Source organism: Aegilops tauschii, chromosome 7 (assembly GCF_002575655.3).
Source record: "Aegilops tauschii subsp. strangulata cultivar AL8/78 chromosome 7, Aet v6.0, whole genome shotgun sequence".
Lineage (NCBI taxonomy): Eukaryota > Viridiplantae > Streptophyta > Magnoliopsida > Poales > Poaceae > Aegilops > Aegilops tauschii.
The window spans coordinates 267,291,773-267,311,480 of NC_053041.3; the positions used below are offsets into that span (position 1 = coordinate 267,291,773).

The 19,708-nt window shown below is 44.9% G+C and overlaps 1 protein-coding gene and 1 pseudogene across 1 annotated transcript; one reads left to right on the plus strand and one right to left on the minus strand.

The window, feature by feature from the left end:
* Positions 1–1,521: 1,521 nt before the first annotated feature.
* Positions 1,522–3,260, minus strand: LOC109741765 (protein SHORT INTERNODES 1). Its single transcript, XM_020300846.4, has 2 exons — positions 2,317–3,260; positions 1,522–2,160 (listed from the first exon to the last, which is right to left on the minus strand). Exons 1-2 carry the CDS (start codon positions 2,867–2,869, stop codon positions 1,766–1,768), a joined length of 948 nt encoding a protein of 315 aa, XP_020156435.1. The 5' UTR covers positions 2,870–3,260; the 3' UTR covers positions 1,522–1,765.
* A 4,245-nt stretch (positions 3,261–7,505) lies between these two features.
* On the plus strand, positions 7,506–12,049 carry LOC141027085 (uncharacterized; annotated as a pseudogene).
* The last annotated feature ends 7,659 nt before the right edge of the window (positions 12,050–19,708 follow it).

The window sequence follows — 19,708 nt, forward strand, 5'->3', positions numbered from 1 at the left end:
AGAAAAAAATGTAGTGAGTTGGAACTATTTGGGAATAGAGGATCATCACATTCAGGACAAGTTTAAACAAAGTAAACATAGAACAGGAACTTTTACAGAAATTTAAATCAATGGTTTGCGGGCAGATGCTACAGCAATAACCCCTGTATAAAACACCTTAAAATATACAAATATATACACTATTTTTAAAATTTAGAGGAGAACTTAGTCAAGTCGAAAAAATATAATATAGCTGGCAATACATGCACATAGCAGATTTAGGCCTACTGTTTGAAATTAAGCAATATACCATTACTAGAGTGCAAAACTGAAAATAAGTGCACTCATTATTTCGGCTTTTGGAGGGAGTACTAAGCTTCTGAGTTCCCCTAAATGCTGTGTCGTACTAAATAAATGAGGTGCAATTATGTTAGTACGTGACACAGTTATGTGTTGCACAGTTATGTCGAAAGGCAGAAGTTAACAAAGGTTTTCCCTCGTCCAAGTTCCAAAATAGAAGCTGCTTCTCTATAAGGACAGTCTATGCTCAAAGGCAAACAAATGCAGAATGACCATCTTCGAAGATGGTAAAGAATGCTAAACATGAAACCGGTACGACATAGAAATATTTGTAGTTAACTAACAGAAGAGGCGACTCAAGCAAGATAACTCTGTGTAAGCATTTACCTTTTGTCTTATCAAAACTGTATCAAGATTAATTAGATTATTCTGTTGGTATGTTTACCACTGAGGGTAATTGGAGGAGCAAGGGGAGGCGTGGGCATGCAACATATAAATGAGGTACGTGCAGAACAATGAGCTGGGAATGGTAATATACGATACCTGATGCTAAACCAATTCAAGAACAAAATCTAGATATAATTTGAGAAAATCATAATAAGAGTGTTGGAAATAAACACAGCGTTCGAATGAAGAGAATAGATTACTATGCAATGTGACACCGATGGTATTATAGCTCAGAGTTAGAAACAATCAAAACACGAACCTATGAAGAGAGGAGAGCACAACTATTTGTCTCCTAATCATCTCATCATTTGATCCTGGAGCATATGATGACTGGAAGACATATCTCAACATTAAATCCTCTCCGTTCTACCCCCTAAAAAAATCCCTCTATATCTCTGTCTCTCTCTTTCTCTCTCTAGCATAGCAAGAGTATAGCAATTATTCAGAGTTCAGACCAAATGAAGAGCAAAGTAATTAGTTGTACAAGCTAGAGCCTATAGCTAGGGTGCTAGGGCTCAGCTTTTGAAGAGCAAAGATAAAGCAAAGGCGTGACACCTTATGGAAGAGCTAGACACAGGTTTAGAAGCTACCTAGTAGGCCTAGTAGTAGTATTAAGAGCAAAGGCAAATGCATCCAAAACTGTAGTAAGCTACGGCCAGGGAACGGCATCATCGCCACCATTGATGCAAACCAGCATGAGAGAGAGAGAGAGAGAGCGCGCGCGCGCGAGAGAGAGAGAGAGAGAGAGAGTATCAATCAAACCATTCTCTATCAAGGCAAAGCAGGCAGCCAAACTAATCAACTGTCAGATTTCAATTTTTAATCATTGATTGTTCCCTAGCTAGTTCCCCTTTATTAGCTGACCTGACCTGATGAACTAAAGAAAACCAGCGCATCAATTTATGTATGCATCAACAGGATCAATCGAAGTCATCATGTCGATCGATCGCAGCAGCAGCATCTAAGAATTTCAGAGTTAACGGTAAAGCGAACCAAGGCATGGCGTCTAAAGCGCGCGATGAGGTGACCTTGCCTATGATCACCTCGGGTGGTGGCCGTGGAAGAATGGCGCGCCGCCGTAAGCACCGTACGGGCCGGGCGTGGGATACGGGTCCATCACCACAGCCGATGACGACACTGCGGCGGCACCCGTAGATCCGCTGCCTCCTTCGGCGCCGCCAGCAGCTGCCGTGCTCGGGGAGGAACCTTCGGCGGCGTGGTGGGCGGTGCGGGTCCCGCCGGTGATGGAGGTGTCTGGGCCTACGTCGTGCAGGATGCCCTTGAAGACGTGGCCACCGATGCTGACGGTGGTCTGGTACGCCACCTCGGCCTCGGCTTCGTCGACCGGGCCCAGCCGCACACAGCGGAACACTGCCTCTGAGCTCACCTCCCGCGGGAACCTGTCGGCCGCCATCATCTGCTGCTGGTGCTCCCCTAAATCATCAACCATTCAACACACTGGATTCCATCAAGCTCATGATCTCTCGCTCTTTTGAGCTGAGCTGTACAAAAAGGAAAGAGAAATAGCTAGCTGGTGTGGTGTGGTGTGGGTGCAGTGCACTAGATTAGATAGACTATAAGAGAGAGTACCTGAAGAAGTAGTGGTAGGAGTGGTGGCGGAGGGCTGGCCGCCTTCGCGAGGGCGCTTGAACGGCTCGGCGGAGGCCTGCCCCTGCGGCTGCTGGTGATGTCGCTCGCGGCGGCGGGCGGCAGGGACCCACGTGGACTTGACGTGGGTGGCGCAGTCGAAGCCGCGGCTCTTGCAGCAGGTGCGGCAGCGCATGTGGGGGCAGTCCTTCTTGGCCTGGTTGCCGCAGTCCTGGCAGCTGATTGTGCCCGCGCCAGCGCCTGCGCCAGACCCTCTCCCTCCGCCCCGCGAGGAAGACCCGGAGGCGGCCGGGTCATCGGCGAAGCGGATGATGCTGGAGGAGGCGCCGCCGTAGAACGGGTGCTGCTGCTGCTCGTGCTGCGGCTGCGGCTGCCCCTGCCATAGCTGGAACCCGCCGCGCGATGGGGTGGTGGCGTAGAGGAAGGCGGCCGCGGAGGAAGACGAGGAGGGGTTGATGCCGGGAGGGTGGCTGCCGTCGTCGTCGCGTCCGCCGCGGCTGTGGTGGCCTCCTCCGCCTAGAGGGAATCCCGCCATGCGCCCAGATCCATAGATCGCGGCTGTCTCGCCCGGCTTCTACTCTCTACGCCCGAGTCCCCGCGGCATGCGTGAAAATTCTGCGCCTTAACTACTCCTTGGCAGCACCCATGCGCCTGCTCTTCTCCGATGTCTCGGCGCGGCAGCTTGATCGAGCTGCTGCCTGCTGCCTGCTGCGTCTAGTGGTAGCTGGCTCGTGTGTAACCGCGCGCGGTGGGTTAAATTTTTGGCTTGTCTGCGCGTACGGTGGTGGTGGGGGTGGGGAGGACGGGGACGGACGGAGGCAGCTTTTTGGGGGAGAGGAGAGTGATGGAGGAAAGGGAAGGAAGGGAGTGAGTTAAGATAGGGGAAGGAGGCGACAGAGAGGGCCTGCCACGCCGCCAACGAGCCTGCTGCACGCTCCCATTTATTTCCCGAGCCCGGCCGGGTTGCCTCGCCGTCTCGCTCTCTACCTCTGATTCTCTGATGGTGCTGCCAACTTCGGAAAACAAAACACACGTCGCTGTTGCAAAAACAAATGAAAACAGGTGCGGTGCAGTGAAACAAAACAATTGCTCCGACCATGGAGCGGTACGTAAACAAGACCGTTTCAGAAAATGAAACGTTTCCAACCGGCCGAGTGTTGTGCCGGTCGCGCGGGGCTCGTTGGATCTCTCCGGATCTGAAGATCCTCGTTGTGCCATGTTTCCCTTGGAACGTCCCACATGTTCCTTCCACGGTTTTTGCTGCAACCGTTCAGAGAGGTTGCAAAACATTCCGCGTGAGGGGCTGTGAAAACGACAAGAAGACACAAAAGGTCTACCACCCTCCCGCCCGCTCCCTCGCGAGGCGACGGGAGGAACCCTACCGCGCCGCCGTCAACTCTTTTCCCCGCCCCTTCCTCCTCCCTCGCCGCCGCCAAAGGGCGCGCAGAGGCGAAGCCTGGCCGCCGGCGGCGGCGGCGAGGCCTCCTCGTTCCCCCTTCCAGCGGCCTTGGCGGGGGCCGACGCGGCTGGATCGGGGTGCCACGCTGTCCCAGGGCGAAGCGGCGCTGCGGCGTGGCGGCGTGGTGTTGACGCTGCGCGTGCCGGTGGCGCGACGGGCTGAGCGTCGGAGGGCGTGCCGGTGCGTTGAGCGGCGGGGGCGGCGAGCGGCTGGTGGGGCAGTCTTGGTGGCGGGCGGATCTGGCGTGCCGCCGGTCGCCACTAGGTAGGGCATCGGTGGCGGGCTCCAGTGGCCTAGGCCGGCTCCTGGCTTGGCGCTGCGGTGGTGCGGGTCGCGGGCGACAAGGATCTGCGGGCGGCCGCCCCTGCCCTGGCTCCGGGCTGGTGGGGGTGGCGGCGCAGTGGTGGTGGCTGGTGGGGCGTGTCGGTCGAATCCGCGTCGGAACCTTCCTGGTCTGGCGCTCGGACGTCGGCGGGCGGCGCGAGGAGGCATATCCGGTGAGCTTCCATGGCGGCGGCTCCGGGTTGATTTGGTCTCCCTCGCCGACGGGCACGCGGTTGCCGATGGCCTCACGGAGATGTGTGTCAGCTACCATGGTGGGGCGACATGGGGGTGCTCGCGGGGGATCTTGGTGGGAGGGATAGGTGGCCTCGATGCGGTCGCGCCACCTGTTGCCGGCATGGTTTGCTGGTCCGGATGCGTCCGCTCCTACTTCTCCCCCTTTCCCCATGTTCGGCGGGGAGCTTGGTTAGATGGATGGGTGGCCTCGATGCAGTCGCGTCACCTATCGCCGGCACGGTTTGCCGGTCCAGAGCATAGTGTTATCGCCTATGGTGGTTTGCGGTCTTGTAGGTCTTGCATCATGTCACAACAGCCTCTCAAAATACTGGTGTGGAATGTCTGTGGGTTAAATTCCCCAGCATGGCGGAATGCGATGTATCAAATCATGGTTGCATCAGTGGCAGGTATCGCCTTCTTCCAGGAGTCTAAGATGGAAGTAGTCACTCGGCAAATTGTGGTTAACTGCCTTGGGAATAGATTTGAGAATTTCTTTTACCTACCTGCCATCGAGACTTGTGGTGGCACCATTTTGGCTTGGGATGCCGCGGTATTTTGCTTATCCAATCCTCATACCACAGATAATACTCTTAAAGTATCGATGCAACAACAAGGGGTGGCACTGTGGTGGATCACTGGAGTTTATGGCCCCCAAGGCGACGCCACAAATGTTAAAGCTTTCCACTAGGAGCTTAAGGATGTCCAGGATCGGGATGCGGGGCCATGGTCAATTGTGGGTGACTTTAACCTAATTGTCAACCCCGAGGACAAGAACAATGACTCAATCAACAGGAGGATGATGGCTAGGTTTCGGAGAACTCTAAACTCCCTAGAGTTGTGAGAGATTTACCTTAATGATTGGCGCTATACCTGGCCGAATGAGCGTGAGCTTGCCACTTTGGAAAGGATCGATCACGTGTTCTGCACCACGGATTGGGAGGAAGCATTCCCTTCTTGCTTTCTCTCAGCAATGTCATCTGCGGTCTCAGACCATTGCCCGCTACTTCTGTACCTTAGCGCAGATCTACTTGTGGGGAAATGGTTCTGATTTGAGAGCTTTTGGACTAAGGTTGAGGGTTTCCATGATACAGTGGCGGCCACATGGAACTCACTAGCTTTGTAAAACCCCTACAAGTCTCTGGATGCGAAACTTTGAGCCCTTGCCAAGGCCCTAATTAAGTGTAGTGCTCACTGGATTGGTAACATTAAACTCCATATTACCATCGCACTAGAGCCAGTCTTAAGGTTGGATGTAGCGGGTGACTCATGGCCCCTATTGGCAGACGAAATCAATCTCAGGAAGCTCCTCAAGTGAAAACTGCTTGGCTTATGCTCGCTTGAGCGATCAATCGTGCGACAAAGGTCTCGGATGCTCTGGTTAAAGGATGGTAATGCGAACACGCAATACTTTTAACGTTGCACGAGCCCATAGAAGGAGGAGGAATTTAGTCGCCGTGCTGCATTCGAATGGCTTGGTGATTCGGCCATGATTAGGTTGTCGATGAGATTGACACCTACTTCGAGGGATCCTTTGCTTTGTCCCAGAGAGGGAATACGCTGGATGCATTGCAGATTCCATTGACTAATCTGTCTAGCCACTAGTGGAAAACCTACCTTTGATCCGGAGCATTAGTCCCGACCAGGTTTGGGCCCGGGACTAATGTGATCATTAGTCCCGGTTCCAACAGCTAGGAGCGGACGGTGGCACGGCCACCTCTAGTCCCGGTTGGTGATACCAATCGGGACTAAAGGGGTGGCGGCAGGCTGGGCCCCTGCGAGCACCTTTAGTCCCGGTTGGTATCACCCCTGCGAGCACCTTTAGTCCCGGTTGGTTTGATGGACCTTTAGTCCCGGTTGGTATCATCAACCGGGACTAAAGATATCCCTATCTATAAATGTTTCATGTAGCCCGAGTCCAGGCTTTCTTCTTTTTCTCCTCTATGTTTCCTTCCCCTAGCTCGAGTTCGTACTCCATTTTTGCCAAGATTTATCAAGATTTGAGGCACCCCATCTATCCAAGGGTTCTAAAAGGTTAGCAACTTCACCCTTTCATCTCTCATTGCTAGTTTAGCTCATTTCATGCTCTATAAGTATAGTGATTTGTGGGTTTTAGTTTGGGAAGAATTATGTGGGAGTTTATTTGATTTATATGCAATTTGAGCTCAAATTAACTTCTTAGTTTGCATATGTGTAAGTGTGGTTTACTTAGTGCCTTCCCGTCCCCGTCCTCAGCGCCGTCGATCGTTCGCGCCGTCTCGTCGCTGGCACCACCTTGGTGAGCCTCTTGTTCTTATCCTTTTTGTAAAACAAAAAAATCTTATTTGTATGATTTAGATAATTACTTGTATAATTTTCTTACTTGTATGATTGTTTGTTATATATAGTGCCATGGTTTTGATATCTGTCCCCGTCGGCCCTCATCCAGTTTATGACTCGGATGTGGTATATTATCTTTTTAACTATTTGTTCCATTTCGTGTTTATGACAATTATGCCCATCAAGTTGACATAGATATTTTTATCTAGGAGGTATGTGAACCGGAAATTGCAACTGAACCTCTTGTCGAGAAGTTAAATTTAGTTGAAAAAGAAAACGATTGTTTGAAAGAAAAATTGAAAAGAATTGAAGAAGAGAAGATGAAATTAGAGTTGTATGTTGCCGATGTCATCGATGATCACAAGATCAAGATGGATGCAATGTGCTTGAAGATTAGAAGGATTAGACAATATGCCGTTAATAAAGAGGCCTGGTATCATTATGCTGTTGGATCAATTATTACCTTAGTTGCGATTTTGACCGCATTTGTTGTTGCATTTAAATGCTTTAGCTAGATAGTTGTATGTTGTTTTATGAGAAGTATGTACAAACTTTATGTATGAACTTGTATTAATTTGGTTACTCCGATGTTGTGTAATGAAGATGAGCCGGCAATGGATGTACGATGACCGATGCTCTCCCCAGTTCATTAATGGCGTGCATAGTTTTCTACGTGTGGCTGAGGCAAAAAACGGAATGGTTTTATGTGTTGCCCATGTGGTGTCTGTAAGAATGATAAGAATTACTGTACCTCAAAAATCCTTCACAGCCACCTGCTTCAGTCCGGTTTCATGTCTGGCTATAACTGTTGGACAAAGCACAGAGAAAGGGGGTTATAATGGAAGACAATGAAGAAGAAGAGGATTATGACAACTATCCTAGGTTCCCTGAATATGATGGTACTACAATGGGGGAAGCTGAAGAAGAGGCATCAGATGAGCCCACTGATGATCTTGGTCGGGCCATTGCTGATGAAAGAGAAACTGCGAAAGTGAAAAGGAGAAGTTGAAGTTGCAGCGCATGTTAGAGGATCACAAAAAATTGTTGTAACCAAATTGCGAAGATGACAAGAAAAAGCTGGGTACCACACTAGAATTGCTGCAATGGAAGGCAGAGAATGGTGTATCTGACAAGGGATTTGAAAAGTTGCTGAAAATATATGCATGCCCTAATGACTACATCCTCTACCGCGATGAGGAGTACGAGAGTTTGAGTGCATGCCCGGTATGCGGTGCATTGCACTATAAGATCAGTCGCGATGACCCTGGTGATGTTGAGGGCGAGCACCCCAGGAAGAGTGTTCCTGCTAAGGTGATGTGTTATGATCCTATAATACCACGGTTGAAACATTTGTTCCAAAACAAAGAGCATGCCAAGTTGTTGCCATGGCACAAAGAAGACCGTAAGAAAGATGGGATGTTGAGAGTACCCGCTAATGGGTTGTAGTGGAGAAGAATCGAGAGAAATTGGTCGGAGTTTGCAGATGACGCGAGGAACTTATGGTTTGGTATAAGTACATATGGCATTAATCCTTTTGGGGAGCAGAGCAGCAGTCAGAACACCTAGCTTGTGACTCTATGTATCTATAACCTTCCTCCTTGGTTGTGCATGAAGCGGAAGTTCATTATGATGCCAGTGCTCAATCAAGGCCCTAAGCAACCCGACAACGACATTAATGTGTACCTAAGGCCATTAGTTGAAGAACTTTTACAGTTGTGGGATATAAAAGGTGTACGTGTCTGGGATGAGCACAAACAGGAGGAATTTAAGCTACGAGCGTTGTTGTTTGTAACCATCAATGATTGGTATGCTCTTAGTAACCTTTTAGGACAAACAAACGTAGGGATACAATGCATGCACGCACTGTTTAGATGAGACTGAAAGTGGATAAATGTAAGAAGAATGTGTACCTGGGACATCATCGATTTTTTCTAATCAGGCATCTCTTAAGAAAGAAAGGCAAGCATTTCAAAGGTGACACAGATCATCAGAAGAAGCCTGACCACCGTACTGGTGAACATATACTTGATATGGTCAAGGAGTTAAAAGTAATCTCTGGAAAGGGTCCTGGCGGACAATCTGTTCCGAATGACGCTAACGGACACACACCCATGTGGAAGAAGAAATCTATATTTTGGGAGCTACCCTATTGGAGAGTCCTAGAGGTCTGCTCTGCAATCGACGTGATGCACGTGACGAAGAATCTTTGTGTGAACCTGCTAGGCTTCTTGGGCGTGTATGGGAAGACAAAAGATACACCAGAGGCACGGGAGGACCAGCAACGTATGAACAAAAAAGATGACATGCATCCAAAGCAGTATCAAGGTCCTGCCAGCTACGCTCTTACCAAAGAAGAGAAGGAAATCCTTTTTGAATGCCTGAGCATTATGAAGGTCCCGTCTAGCTTCTCATCGAATATAAAGGGAATAATAAATATGGCAGAGAAAAAATTCCAAAACCTAAAGTCTCATGACTGCTACGTGATTATGAAGCAATTACTTCCAGTTGCATTGATGGGGCTTCTACCGGAAAATGTTCGATTAGCCATTGTGAAGCTATGTGCATTCCTCAATGCAATTTCTCATAAGGTAATCGATCCATAAATCCTACCAAGGTTACAACATGATTTGGTCCAATGCCTTGTCAGTTTCGAGTTGGTGTTCCCACCATCCTTCTTCAATATTATGACGCACGTCCTAGTTCGCCTAGTCGAAGAGATTACCATTCTGGGTCCTGTATTTCTACACAATATGTTCCCCTTTGAGAGGTTCATGGGAGTCTTAAAGAAATATGTTCATAGCCGTGTGATGTCTGCTAGACTACGTCGGTATTTCCCCAAAGAGGAAGGGATGATGCAGCACAACGATGTTAGGTATTTCCCTCAGTGATGAGACCAAGGTTATCAAACCAGTAGGAGAATCACGCAACACTACGTGAACGACACCTGCACACGAATAACAAATACGCACAACCCGACGTGTTAAAGGGGTTGTCAATCCCTTTCGGGCAATGACGCCAGAAATTGGCAAATGGACGTGAGAAAGTTGTAATAATTTGATAGATAGATCTCGCCGGAACGCGAGAGAAAATAAATTGCAGCAAGTTATTTTTGTATTTTTGGTTTAATAGATCTGAAAATAAAATCAAATAAAATAGATCTCAAAGGAAAATATAATAAGGAAGAGACCCGGGGGCCGTAGATTTCACTAGTGGCTTCTCTCGAGAAAAATAGCAAACGGTGGGTAAACGAATTACTGTTGGGCAATTGATCAAACTTGAAATAATCATGACGATATCCTGGAAATGATCATTATATAGGCATCATGTCCAAGATTAGTAGACCGACTCCTGCCTGCATCTACTACTATTAATCCACACATCGACCCCTATCCAACATGCATCTAGTGTATTAAGTTCATGGAGAAACGGAGTAATGCAATAAGAACGATGACATGATGTAGACAAGATCTATTTATGTAGAAATAGACCCCATCTTGTTATCCTTAATAGAAACGATATACATACATGTCGGTTCCCCTTCTGTCAATGGGATCAAGCACCATATGATCAAACCCATCACAAATCACCTCTTCCCATTGCAAGATAAATAGATCAAGTTGGCCAAACAAAACCCAAATATCGGAAAAGAAATATGAGGCTATAAGCAATCATGCATATAAGAGATCAAAGAAGACTCAAATAACTTTCAAGGATAAAAAGATAGATCTGATCATAAACTCAAAGTTCATCGGATCCCAACAAACACACCGCAAAAAGAGTTACATCATATGGATCTCCAAGCGACCATTGTATTGAGAATCAAAAGAGAGAGATGAAGCCATCTAGCTACTAACTACGGACCCGTAGGTCTACAAAGAACTACTCACGCATCATCAGAGAGGCCCCAATGGATAATGAACCCCTCCGTGATGGTGTCTAGATTGGATCTGGTGGTTTTGGAACTTGCGGCGGCTGGAATTGATTTTTGTCGACTCCCCTAGGGTTTCTGGAATATTGGGGTATTTATAGAGTAAAGAGGAAGTTCGGGAGGCAATCGAGGTGGGCACAACCCACCAGGGTGCAGCACCCCCAAGTGCTTCTTTGGCCCACTGGATGTCTTCTGGTCAAAAAAAATCCACAAAAAGTTTCGCTGTGTTTGGACTCCGTTTGGTATTGATTTCCTGCGATGTAAAAAACATGCAAAAAACAGCAACTGGCACTTGGCACTATGTCAATAGGTTACTACCAAAAAATGATATAAAAGGACTATAAATGATTATAAAACATCCAAGAATGATAATATAATAGCATGGAACAATAAAAAATGTAGATACGTTGGAGACGTATCACCGTGCTAGGCCAGAACGAAGCATCGCCAAGGGCCATGAAACAGAGGAGGTTATTAAGTTTTGTGTTGACTTTATTCCTGACCTTAAGACGATTGGTGTTCCTCAATCGTGGCATGAGGGGAGACTGAGTGGAAAAGGCACGCTAGCAAATAATTCAGTAATAAGTATGGACGGGCATTCTTTCACTCAAGCACACTACACAGTTCTACAAAATTCCAACTTGGTGGATCTGTATATCGAGGAACACATGGATATTGTATGCTCCAAGAACCCGGAGCAGTCTGACCCCTGGATTAAACGTACACACATGGCGACTTCGGCGGTTGGTTGCAAACACATCTCATGAATAACACCACTGTTGGAGATGAGTTGTACTTGTTGGCCAAGTCACCATCTTCAACTATATTGACTTTCGAAGGGTACGAGATAGATGGGAATACATTTTACACGATCGCCCAAGATAAAAAGAGCACCAACCAAAACAGTGGTGTTCGCTTTGAATGCAACAAACAACAATAGGAAAAAGGACACATATTATGGTTACATAGAGGAGATATGGGAACTTGACTATGGACCTTCTTTTAAGGTCCCTTTGTTTCGGTGCAAATGGGTCAATCTGACAGGAAGCAGGGTAAAGGTAGATGCGCAGTACGAAATGACAACAGTGGATCTCAACAATTTTGGGTACATAGATGAACAATTCGCCCTAGCTAATGATGTGGCGCCGGTTTTCTATGTGAAGGACATGTCTACCAAACCGAGAAAAAGAAAAGATAAGGAAGCGAATACATTATATGATGATCCAAAGCGCCACATAGTTCTTTCAGGGAAAAGAAACATCGTGGGAGTGGAGGACAAGACAGACATGTCAGAAGATCATGAAATGTTTGATGAAATTCCTCCCTTCACAGTGAAGACTGACCCAAGCATCCTGTTAAATGATGAAGATTCTCCATGGTTATGGCACAATCATAAGCAAGGGACACACGTGAAGAAAAAGTTTTATACCCCAAGATCCCACTCTGGGATGTGACCGGCTTCACCGTCACCACTTTCTCTCTAGCGAGTTTCCGGACTTATAGATGGAAAGTCCCACTTCGGACAAACCGGAGGGAATCTTTGTAAGAGTTAGGGTATATACACTACTGCAGGATGCTGCTAACGCGACACTATGATCAGAGACCCTTCGACGAAACTGTGTGCGATGCAATAATCGCAAACGGTGGTGTAAAAGAACCATCAAAAAAGGTGCAAAACATTTGCGATGGCGGAGCCATCAAACACGGTTCAGATTTTAGTTGTGTGTGCGATCCAGGGCATACGGTTCAGTCCAATGAACTATTTGCGATGAGGCGGAACAAAAGAAATGGGCAGCCTGAGGAAGGCGTGTGTGATATGGAGCATACGGTTCACTCGGATGAACTGTTTGTGATTAGGCAACACAAAAGAAACGGTCAGCCAGATCAAGGTGTGTGTGATTGAGGGCATACACTTCATAAGGATTAACTATTCGCAATTAGTCAACAGAACAGAAACCGGTCAGCCAGATCAAAGTGTCTGCGATTGATGGCATACACTTTACATGGATGAACTATTTGCGATTAGCCACAACAACTGAAATAGTTAGATAGATCAAGGTGTGTGCGCTGGACGGGCACACACATCTATTATATATAAAAATTATTTGATGGGTTAACCAATAAAAAGAGAAATAAGCTAGAAATTACCACAATAATTAGAATGGCTCCGGTTTGTAAGAAGATTGTACCAAAACTTGACCCAAATTGGACTAATTTTTTACCACGACATTTTGGTGCTATGACATAACACCATGCCAAGTTTCATGATTTTGAGGCGAGTTTTGGATTTACAGTAATTTTAAAACCAGGTTTCTCAATGTTTACTGTCGAGTCGGCACCGCCCTGGATAGGCCTTTTCCTCGTGGGACCCAAATGATAAATCCAACTATGTGACTACCATGCAGCTTTTCTTATTAAGAATTACAGCCCTTGGTGTGCAAGCTGAAAATAAGTTTGTGGGTGCTAGTGGGCACTAAAAACTCGTGGTTCTGTAATGAAGATCTCAAGGATCCCGCGAGAGTGATGTTCTTTGCCTATGTTGTGAATGCTTATAATATTTATGTCTTAATTAAAGAAATGGCAAGGCATTGGCCCAGTATGAAAGAAAATATGGGTCAAAGCCGAGTTGAATAGGGCAACAATATCTAACTCCAGCTAACAAACAATACAAAAGCACGAGGATTAATTGCTCATCAGGTTTAGACGAAATACAGACTGAACAGGACAATGACCAGTGGGAGCGAGGCAGGTTGCGGTCAAAAGTTGTCTCGCCTCCCGGTGAGCCTGCGCGGCGGACGTCTGCCATTCCTACCATCATTTCACACAGCTACTCGGACGCCTCCCCGTCGATACACACACCTGGACGCATGCCTCTTGGTATGCCTGTGCGGCGGACTGCTCGCATGCGTCCCGTCCACTCACGCCTACTCGCATGACACACGGGGCGTGTGGCAGCACGTATAATTTTTGGTTTATTTTATGCCGCTTTACTGCTTCACTGAACCGTTTGCGTTGAAGAGATGCACAGATCCTACATTGAACATCTCGCATGCTTCCCGGTGAACCTGCGCACCGGACGAGTTTTGGATTTACTAGAATTCAAAAACCAGGCATCTAAATGTTTTGCCGGCAATCAACAGTGCCCTTGTGTTTAAAATTCATTCTCATTTCTTGCATAGGACCTAAGCATGCACATAAGGACACAAATTTGATTTTTCAACCAATTTATAGTCACTAGAGCATGCGCATGTAGTTCAAATTTAATTATGCACATAAATGCATTGAAAACTCAGTTAATGCATAACAATGTCCAAACAAACCCCGAAAAATCACAAAAATTCACACAACACTCCTGTTGTTCTATGTTGGCACGAGAAAAAAACTTGAAAGGCATTAAGAGGCAATGGATATCGTTTCGTCCCCAAAGGTGGGACGTTCCCTACCGAAAACCATCATGCTTGTTGTGAGAAGCTCCGGTCTGTGAGAAGCATATACCCAAACCTGCCGCAAATGGGACAAAATTTGTACCACGGCATGTTGATGCCGCTCCATGATAGCATACCAAGTTTCATGAATTTCAGACGAGTTTTGGATTTACTAGAATTTAAAAACCAGGCATCTCACTGTTTTGCCGGCAATCAATGGTGCCATGGTGTTTGAAATTCATTCCCATTTCTTGCATGGGACCTAAGCATGCACCCAATGACATAGATTTGATTTTTCAACGAATTTATATGCACTGGAGCATGCGCATGTAGTTCAAATTTGAATTATGCACATAAATGCATTGAAAACTCAGTTAATGCATAGAAATGTCCAAACGAACCCGAAAAATCACAAAAATTCACACAACACTCCTGTTGTTCTATGTTGATACGAGAAAAAAAAACTTGAAAGCAATAAGAGGCAATGGATATCGTTTCGTCCCCAAAGGTGGGACGTTCCCTACCGAAAGCCATCATGCTTGTTGTGAGAAGCATACCCAAACCTGCCCCAAATGGGACAAAATTTTTACCACGGCATGTTGATGCCGCTCCATGGTAGCATGCCAAGTTTCATGAATTTCAGACGAGTTTTGGATTTACTAGAATTTAAAAACCAGGCATCTCACTATTTTGCCGGATATCAAAGGTGCCCTGGTGTTTTAAATTCATTCCCATTTCTTGCATGGGACCTAAGCATGCACCCAACGACAAAGATTTGATTTTTCAATGAATTTACATGCACTGGAGCATGCGCATGTAGTTCAGATTTGAATTATGCACATAAATGCATTGAAAACTCACTTAATGCATAAAAATGTCCAAATGAACCCCGAAAAATCACAAAAATTCACACAACACTCCCGTTGTTCTATGTTGACACGAGAAAAAAACTTGAAAGCAATAAGAGGCAATGGATATCGTTTCGTCCCCAAAGGTGGGACGTTCCCTACCGAAAACCATCATGCTTGTTGTGAGAAGCATACCCAAACCTGCCCCAAATGGGACAAAATTTGTACCACAACATGTTGATGCGGCTCCATGATAGCATGCCAATTTTCATGAATTTTAGACGAGTTTTGGATTTACTAGAATTTAAAAACCAGGCATCTCATTGTTTTGCCGGATATCAAAGGTGCCCTGGTGTTTGAAATTCATTCCCATTTCTTGCATGGGACCTAAGCATGCACCCAACGACAAAGATTTGATTTTTCAACGAATTTATATGCACTGGAGCATGCGCATGTAGTTCAAATTTGAATTATGCACATAAATGCATTGAAAACTCAGTTAATGCTTAAAAATGTCCAAACGAACCCCGAAAAATCACAAAAATTCACACAACACTCCTTTTGTTCTACGTTGACACGAGAAAAAAACTTGAAAGCAATAAGAGGCAATGGATATCGTTTCCTCCCCCAAGGTGGGACGTTCCCTACCGAAAACCATCATGCTTGTTGTGAGAAGCTTCGGTTTGTGAGAAGCATACCCAAACCTGCCCCAAATGGGACAAAATTTGTACCACGGCATGTTGATGCGGCTCCATGATAGCATGCCAACTTTCATGAATTACAGACGAGTTTTGGATTTACTAGAATTTAAAAACCAGGCATCTCACTGTTTTGCCGGATATCAAAGGTGCCCTGGTGTTTGAAATTCATTCCCATTTCTTGCATGGAACCTAAGCATGCACCGAACGACAAAGATTTGATTTTTCAACGAATTTATATGCACTGGAGCATGCGCATGTAGTTCAAATTTGAATTATGCACATAAATGCATTGAAAACTCAGTTAATGCGTAAAAATGTCCAAACGAACCCCGAAAAATCACAAAAATTCACACAACACTCCTTTTGTTCTACGTTGACACGAGAAAAAAACTTGAAAGCAATAAGAGGCAATGGATATCGTTTCGTCCCCCAAGGTGGGACGTTCCCTACCGAAAACCATCATGCTTGTTGTGAGAAGCTCCGGTTTGTGAGAATCATACCCAAACCTGCCCCAAATGGGACAAAATTTGTACCACCGCATGTTGATGCCGCTCCATGATAGCATGCTGATACGTCTCCAATGTATCTATAATTTATGAAGTATTCATGCTATTATATTATCCATCTTGGATGTTTAATGGCCTTTACTATGCACTTTTATATTATTTTGGGACTAACTTATTAACCCAGAGCCCAGTGCCAGTTTCTGTTTTTTCCCTTTTTCAGTGTTTCGTAGAAAAGGAATATCAAACGGAGTCCAAACGGAATGAAACCTTCAGGAAAGTTATTTTTGGAAAGAAAGCAATACGGGAGACTTGGAGTGCACGCCAAGGGATCAACGAGGGGAGCATGAGGCACGGGGGCGCGCCCTCCACCCTCGTGGGCCCCTCGTGGCATCCTTACTGACTTCTTTCGCCTATATATTCCCATATACCCTAAAACCTTCGGGGAACAGAAGAAATCGGGAGTTCCGCCGCGGCAAGCCTCTGTAGCCACCAAAAACCAATCGGGACCATGTTCCGGCACCCTGCCGGAGGGGGGATCCCTCACCGGTGGCCATCTTCATCATCCCGGCGATCTCCATGACGAGGAGGGAGTAGTTCACCCTCGGGGCTGAGGGTATGTACCAGTAGCAATGTGTTTGATCTCTCTCTCTCTCGTGTTCTTGAGGTGATACGATCTTGATGTATCGCGAGCTTTGCTATTGTAGTTGGATCTTATGATGTTTCTCCCCCTCTACTCTCTTGTAATGGATTGAGTTTCCCCTTTTGAGTTATCTTATCGGATTGAGTCTTTAAGGATTTGAGAACACTTGATGTATGTCTTGCGTGGGATACCCGTGGTGACAATGGGGTATTCTATTGATCCACTTGATGTATGTTTTGGTGATCAACTTGCCGGTTCCGCCCATGAACCTATGCATAGGGGTTGGCACACGTTTTCGTCTTGACTCTCCGGTAGAAACTTTGGGGCGCTCTTTGAAGTTCTTTGTGTTGGTTGAATAGATGAATTTGAGATTGTGTGATGCATATCGTATAATCATACCCACGGATACTTGAGGTGACATTGGAGTATCTAGGTGACATTAGGGTTTTGGTTGATATGTGTCTTAAGGTGTTATTCTAGTGTGAACTCTTGAATAGATCGATCCGAATGAATAACTTCGAGGTGGTTTCGTACCCTACCATAATCTCTTCGTTTTGTTCTCCGCTATTAGTTACTTTGGAGTGACTCTTTGTTGCATGTTGAGGGATAGTTATGTGATCCAACTATGTTATTATTGTTGAGAGAACTTGCACTAGTGAAAGTATGAACCCTAGGCCTTGTTTCCTAGCATTGCAATACCGTTTGTGCTCACTTTTATCATTAGTTACCTTTCTGTTTTTATATTTTCAGATTACAAAAACCTATATCTACCATCCATATTGCACTTGTATCACCATCTCTTCGCCGAACTAGTGCACCTATACAATTTACCATTGTATTGGGTGTGTTGGGGACACAAGAGACTCTTTGTTATTTGGTTGCAGGGTTGTTTGAGAGAGACCATCTTCAACCTACGCCTCCCACGGATTGATAAACCTTGGGTCATCCACTTGAGGGAAATTTTCTACTGTCCTACAAACCTCTGCACTTGGAGGCCCAACAATGTCTACAAGAAGAAGGTTGTGTAGTAGACATCAAGCAGTTTCTGGCGCCGTTGCCGGGGAGGTGAGTGCTTGAAGGTATATCTTTAGATCTTGCAATTGAATCTTTTTATTTCTTGTTTTATCACTAGTTTAATTTATAAAAGAAAACTACAAAAAATGGAATTAAGGGTGCCTCATATGCTTCATCTTTTTAATATCTTTCGTGAAAATGATGGGAAGGAAAATTGTGCTCAAGTGCTAGAAGAAGAAATATATAGAATGTTTGGCACTAAATCTTTGTATGATGAGCAAGATTGCAATGTTGTTAGTATGAATTCTATGAATGTCCATGATGCTAATGATATGCAAAGCCACAAGCTTGGGGATGCTATGTTTGATGAAGATGATATGTTTAGTCCCCCAAGTTTTGATGAGAATATTTCTTATGATGAAAGCATGCCTCCTATCTATGATGGTTATTGTGATGACACGTATGCTTTAAAGAATAATGATAACCATGAAACTTGTCATCTTGATTTTAATTCTCAATCATATGATAGTTATTTTGTTGAGTTTGCTCCCACTACTATTCATGAGAAGAAATTTGCTTATGTGGAGAGTAATAAAAATTCTATGCTTGTAGATCATGAAAAGAATGCTCTAGGTGCTGGTTATATTGTCGAATTCATTCATGATGCTACTGAAATTATTATGAGGGAGGAATATATGCTTGTAGGAATTGCAATAATATCAAGTTTCCTCTCTATGTGCTTAAAGTTTTAAAGTTATGCTTGTTTTGCCTTCCTATGCTAGTTGATTATTGTTCCCATAAGTTGTTTGCTCACAAAATCCCTATGCATAGGAAGTGGGTTAGGCTTAAACGTGCTAGTCATATTCTTCATGATTCTCTCTTTATGTTTCAATTCTTATCTTTTATGTGAGCATCATTGAAATCATCATGCCTAGCTAGGGGCGTTAAACGTTAGCGCTTGTTGGGAGGCAACACAATTTTATTTTAGTTTCTTGCTTTTTGGTTCTGTTTAGGAATAAATAATCCATCTAGCTTCTGTTTAGATGTGGTTTTATGTTTTAATTAGTGTTTGTGCCAAGTTAAACCTATAGGATCTTCTTGGATGATAGTTGTTCGATCTTGCTGAAAATTCCAGAAACTTTCTGTTCACGAAAAAATTTGTTTAAAATCACCAGATCATGATAAAATACTGATTCCAATTGCAGCAGATCAATAATACAATTGTCTAGGTCTTCCTATTTTGGTAGATTTTTCTGAGTTCCAGAAGTTTGCGTTAGTTACAGATTACTACAGTCTGTTCTGTTTTTGACAGATTCCCGTTTTTCGTGTGTTGATTGCTTATTTTTATGAGTATATGGCTAGTAAAATAGTTTATAAACCATAGAGAAGTTGGAATACAGTATATTTAACACCAATATGAATAAAGAATGAGTTCATTACAGTACCTTAAAGTGGTTGTTTGTTTTCTTTTGCTAACGGAGCTCACGAGATTTTCTGTTAAGTTTTGTGTTGTGAAGTTTTCAAGTTTTGGGTAAAGATTCGATGGACTATGGAATAAGGAGTGGCAAGAGCCTAAGCTTGGGGATGCCCAAGGTACCCCAAGGTAATATTCAAGGACAACCAAGAGCCTAAGCTTGGGGATGCCCCGGATGGCATCCCCTCTTTCGTCTTCGTTCATCGGTAACTTTACTTGGAGCTATATTTTTATTCACCACATGATATGTGTTTTGCTTGGAGCGTCATTTTATTTTGTTAGTATTTTCTTGCTGTTATTTAGAATAATGTTTGCATCTTTATTTTCAATAAAAATGTCAAGGATAGCTTTTACCATGCTTATTTTGCAAGTATACATGTTGCTGTTTCAAAACTGAAAGTTTACCGCTGTTGCAAAAATTCCCTAGAAAAGTCAGAATGTGATAAAATGTTGAAACCTTTTGCATAATAAGCTCTGATAAATTTACTACAGTGGGAATTTTCTT

What these genes read in the sequence shown, in the direction of transcription:
- LOC109741765 (XM_020300846.4), bottom strand. Translation starts at nt 2,869, where the DNA reads ATGGCGGGATTCCCTCTAGGCGGAGGAGGCCACCACAGCCGCGGCGGA. An exon ending in TCCTACCACTACTTCTTCAG is followed by an intron (nt 2,161 to 2,316) that starts GTACTCTCTCTT and finishes TTGATGATTTAG; the next exon opens with GGGAGCACCAGCAGCAGATG.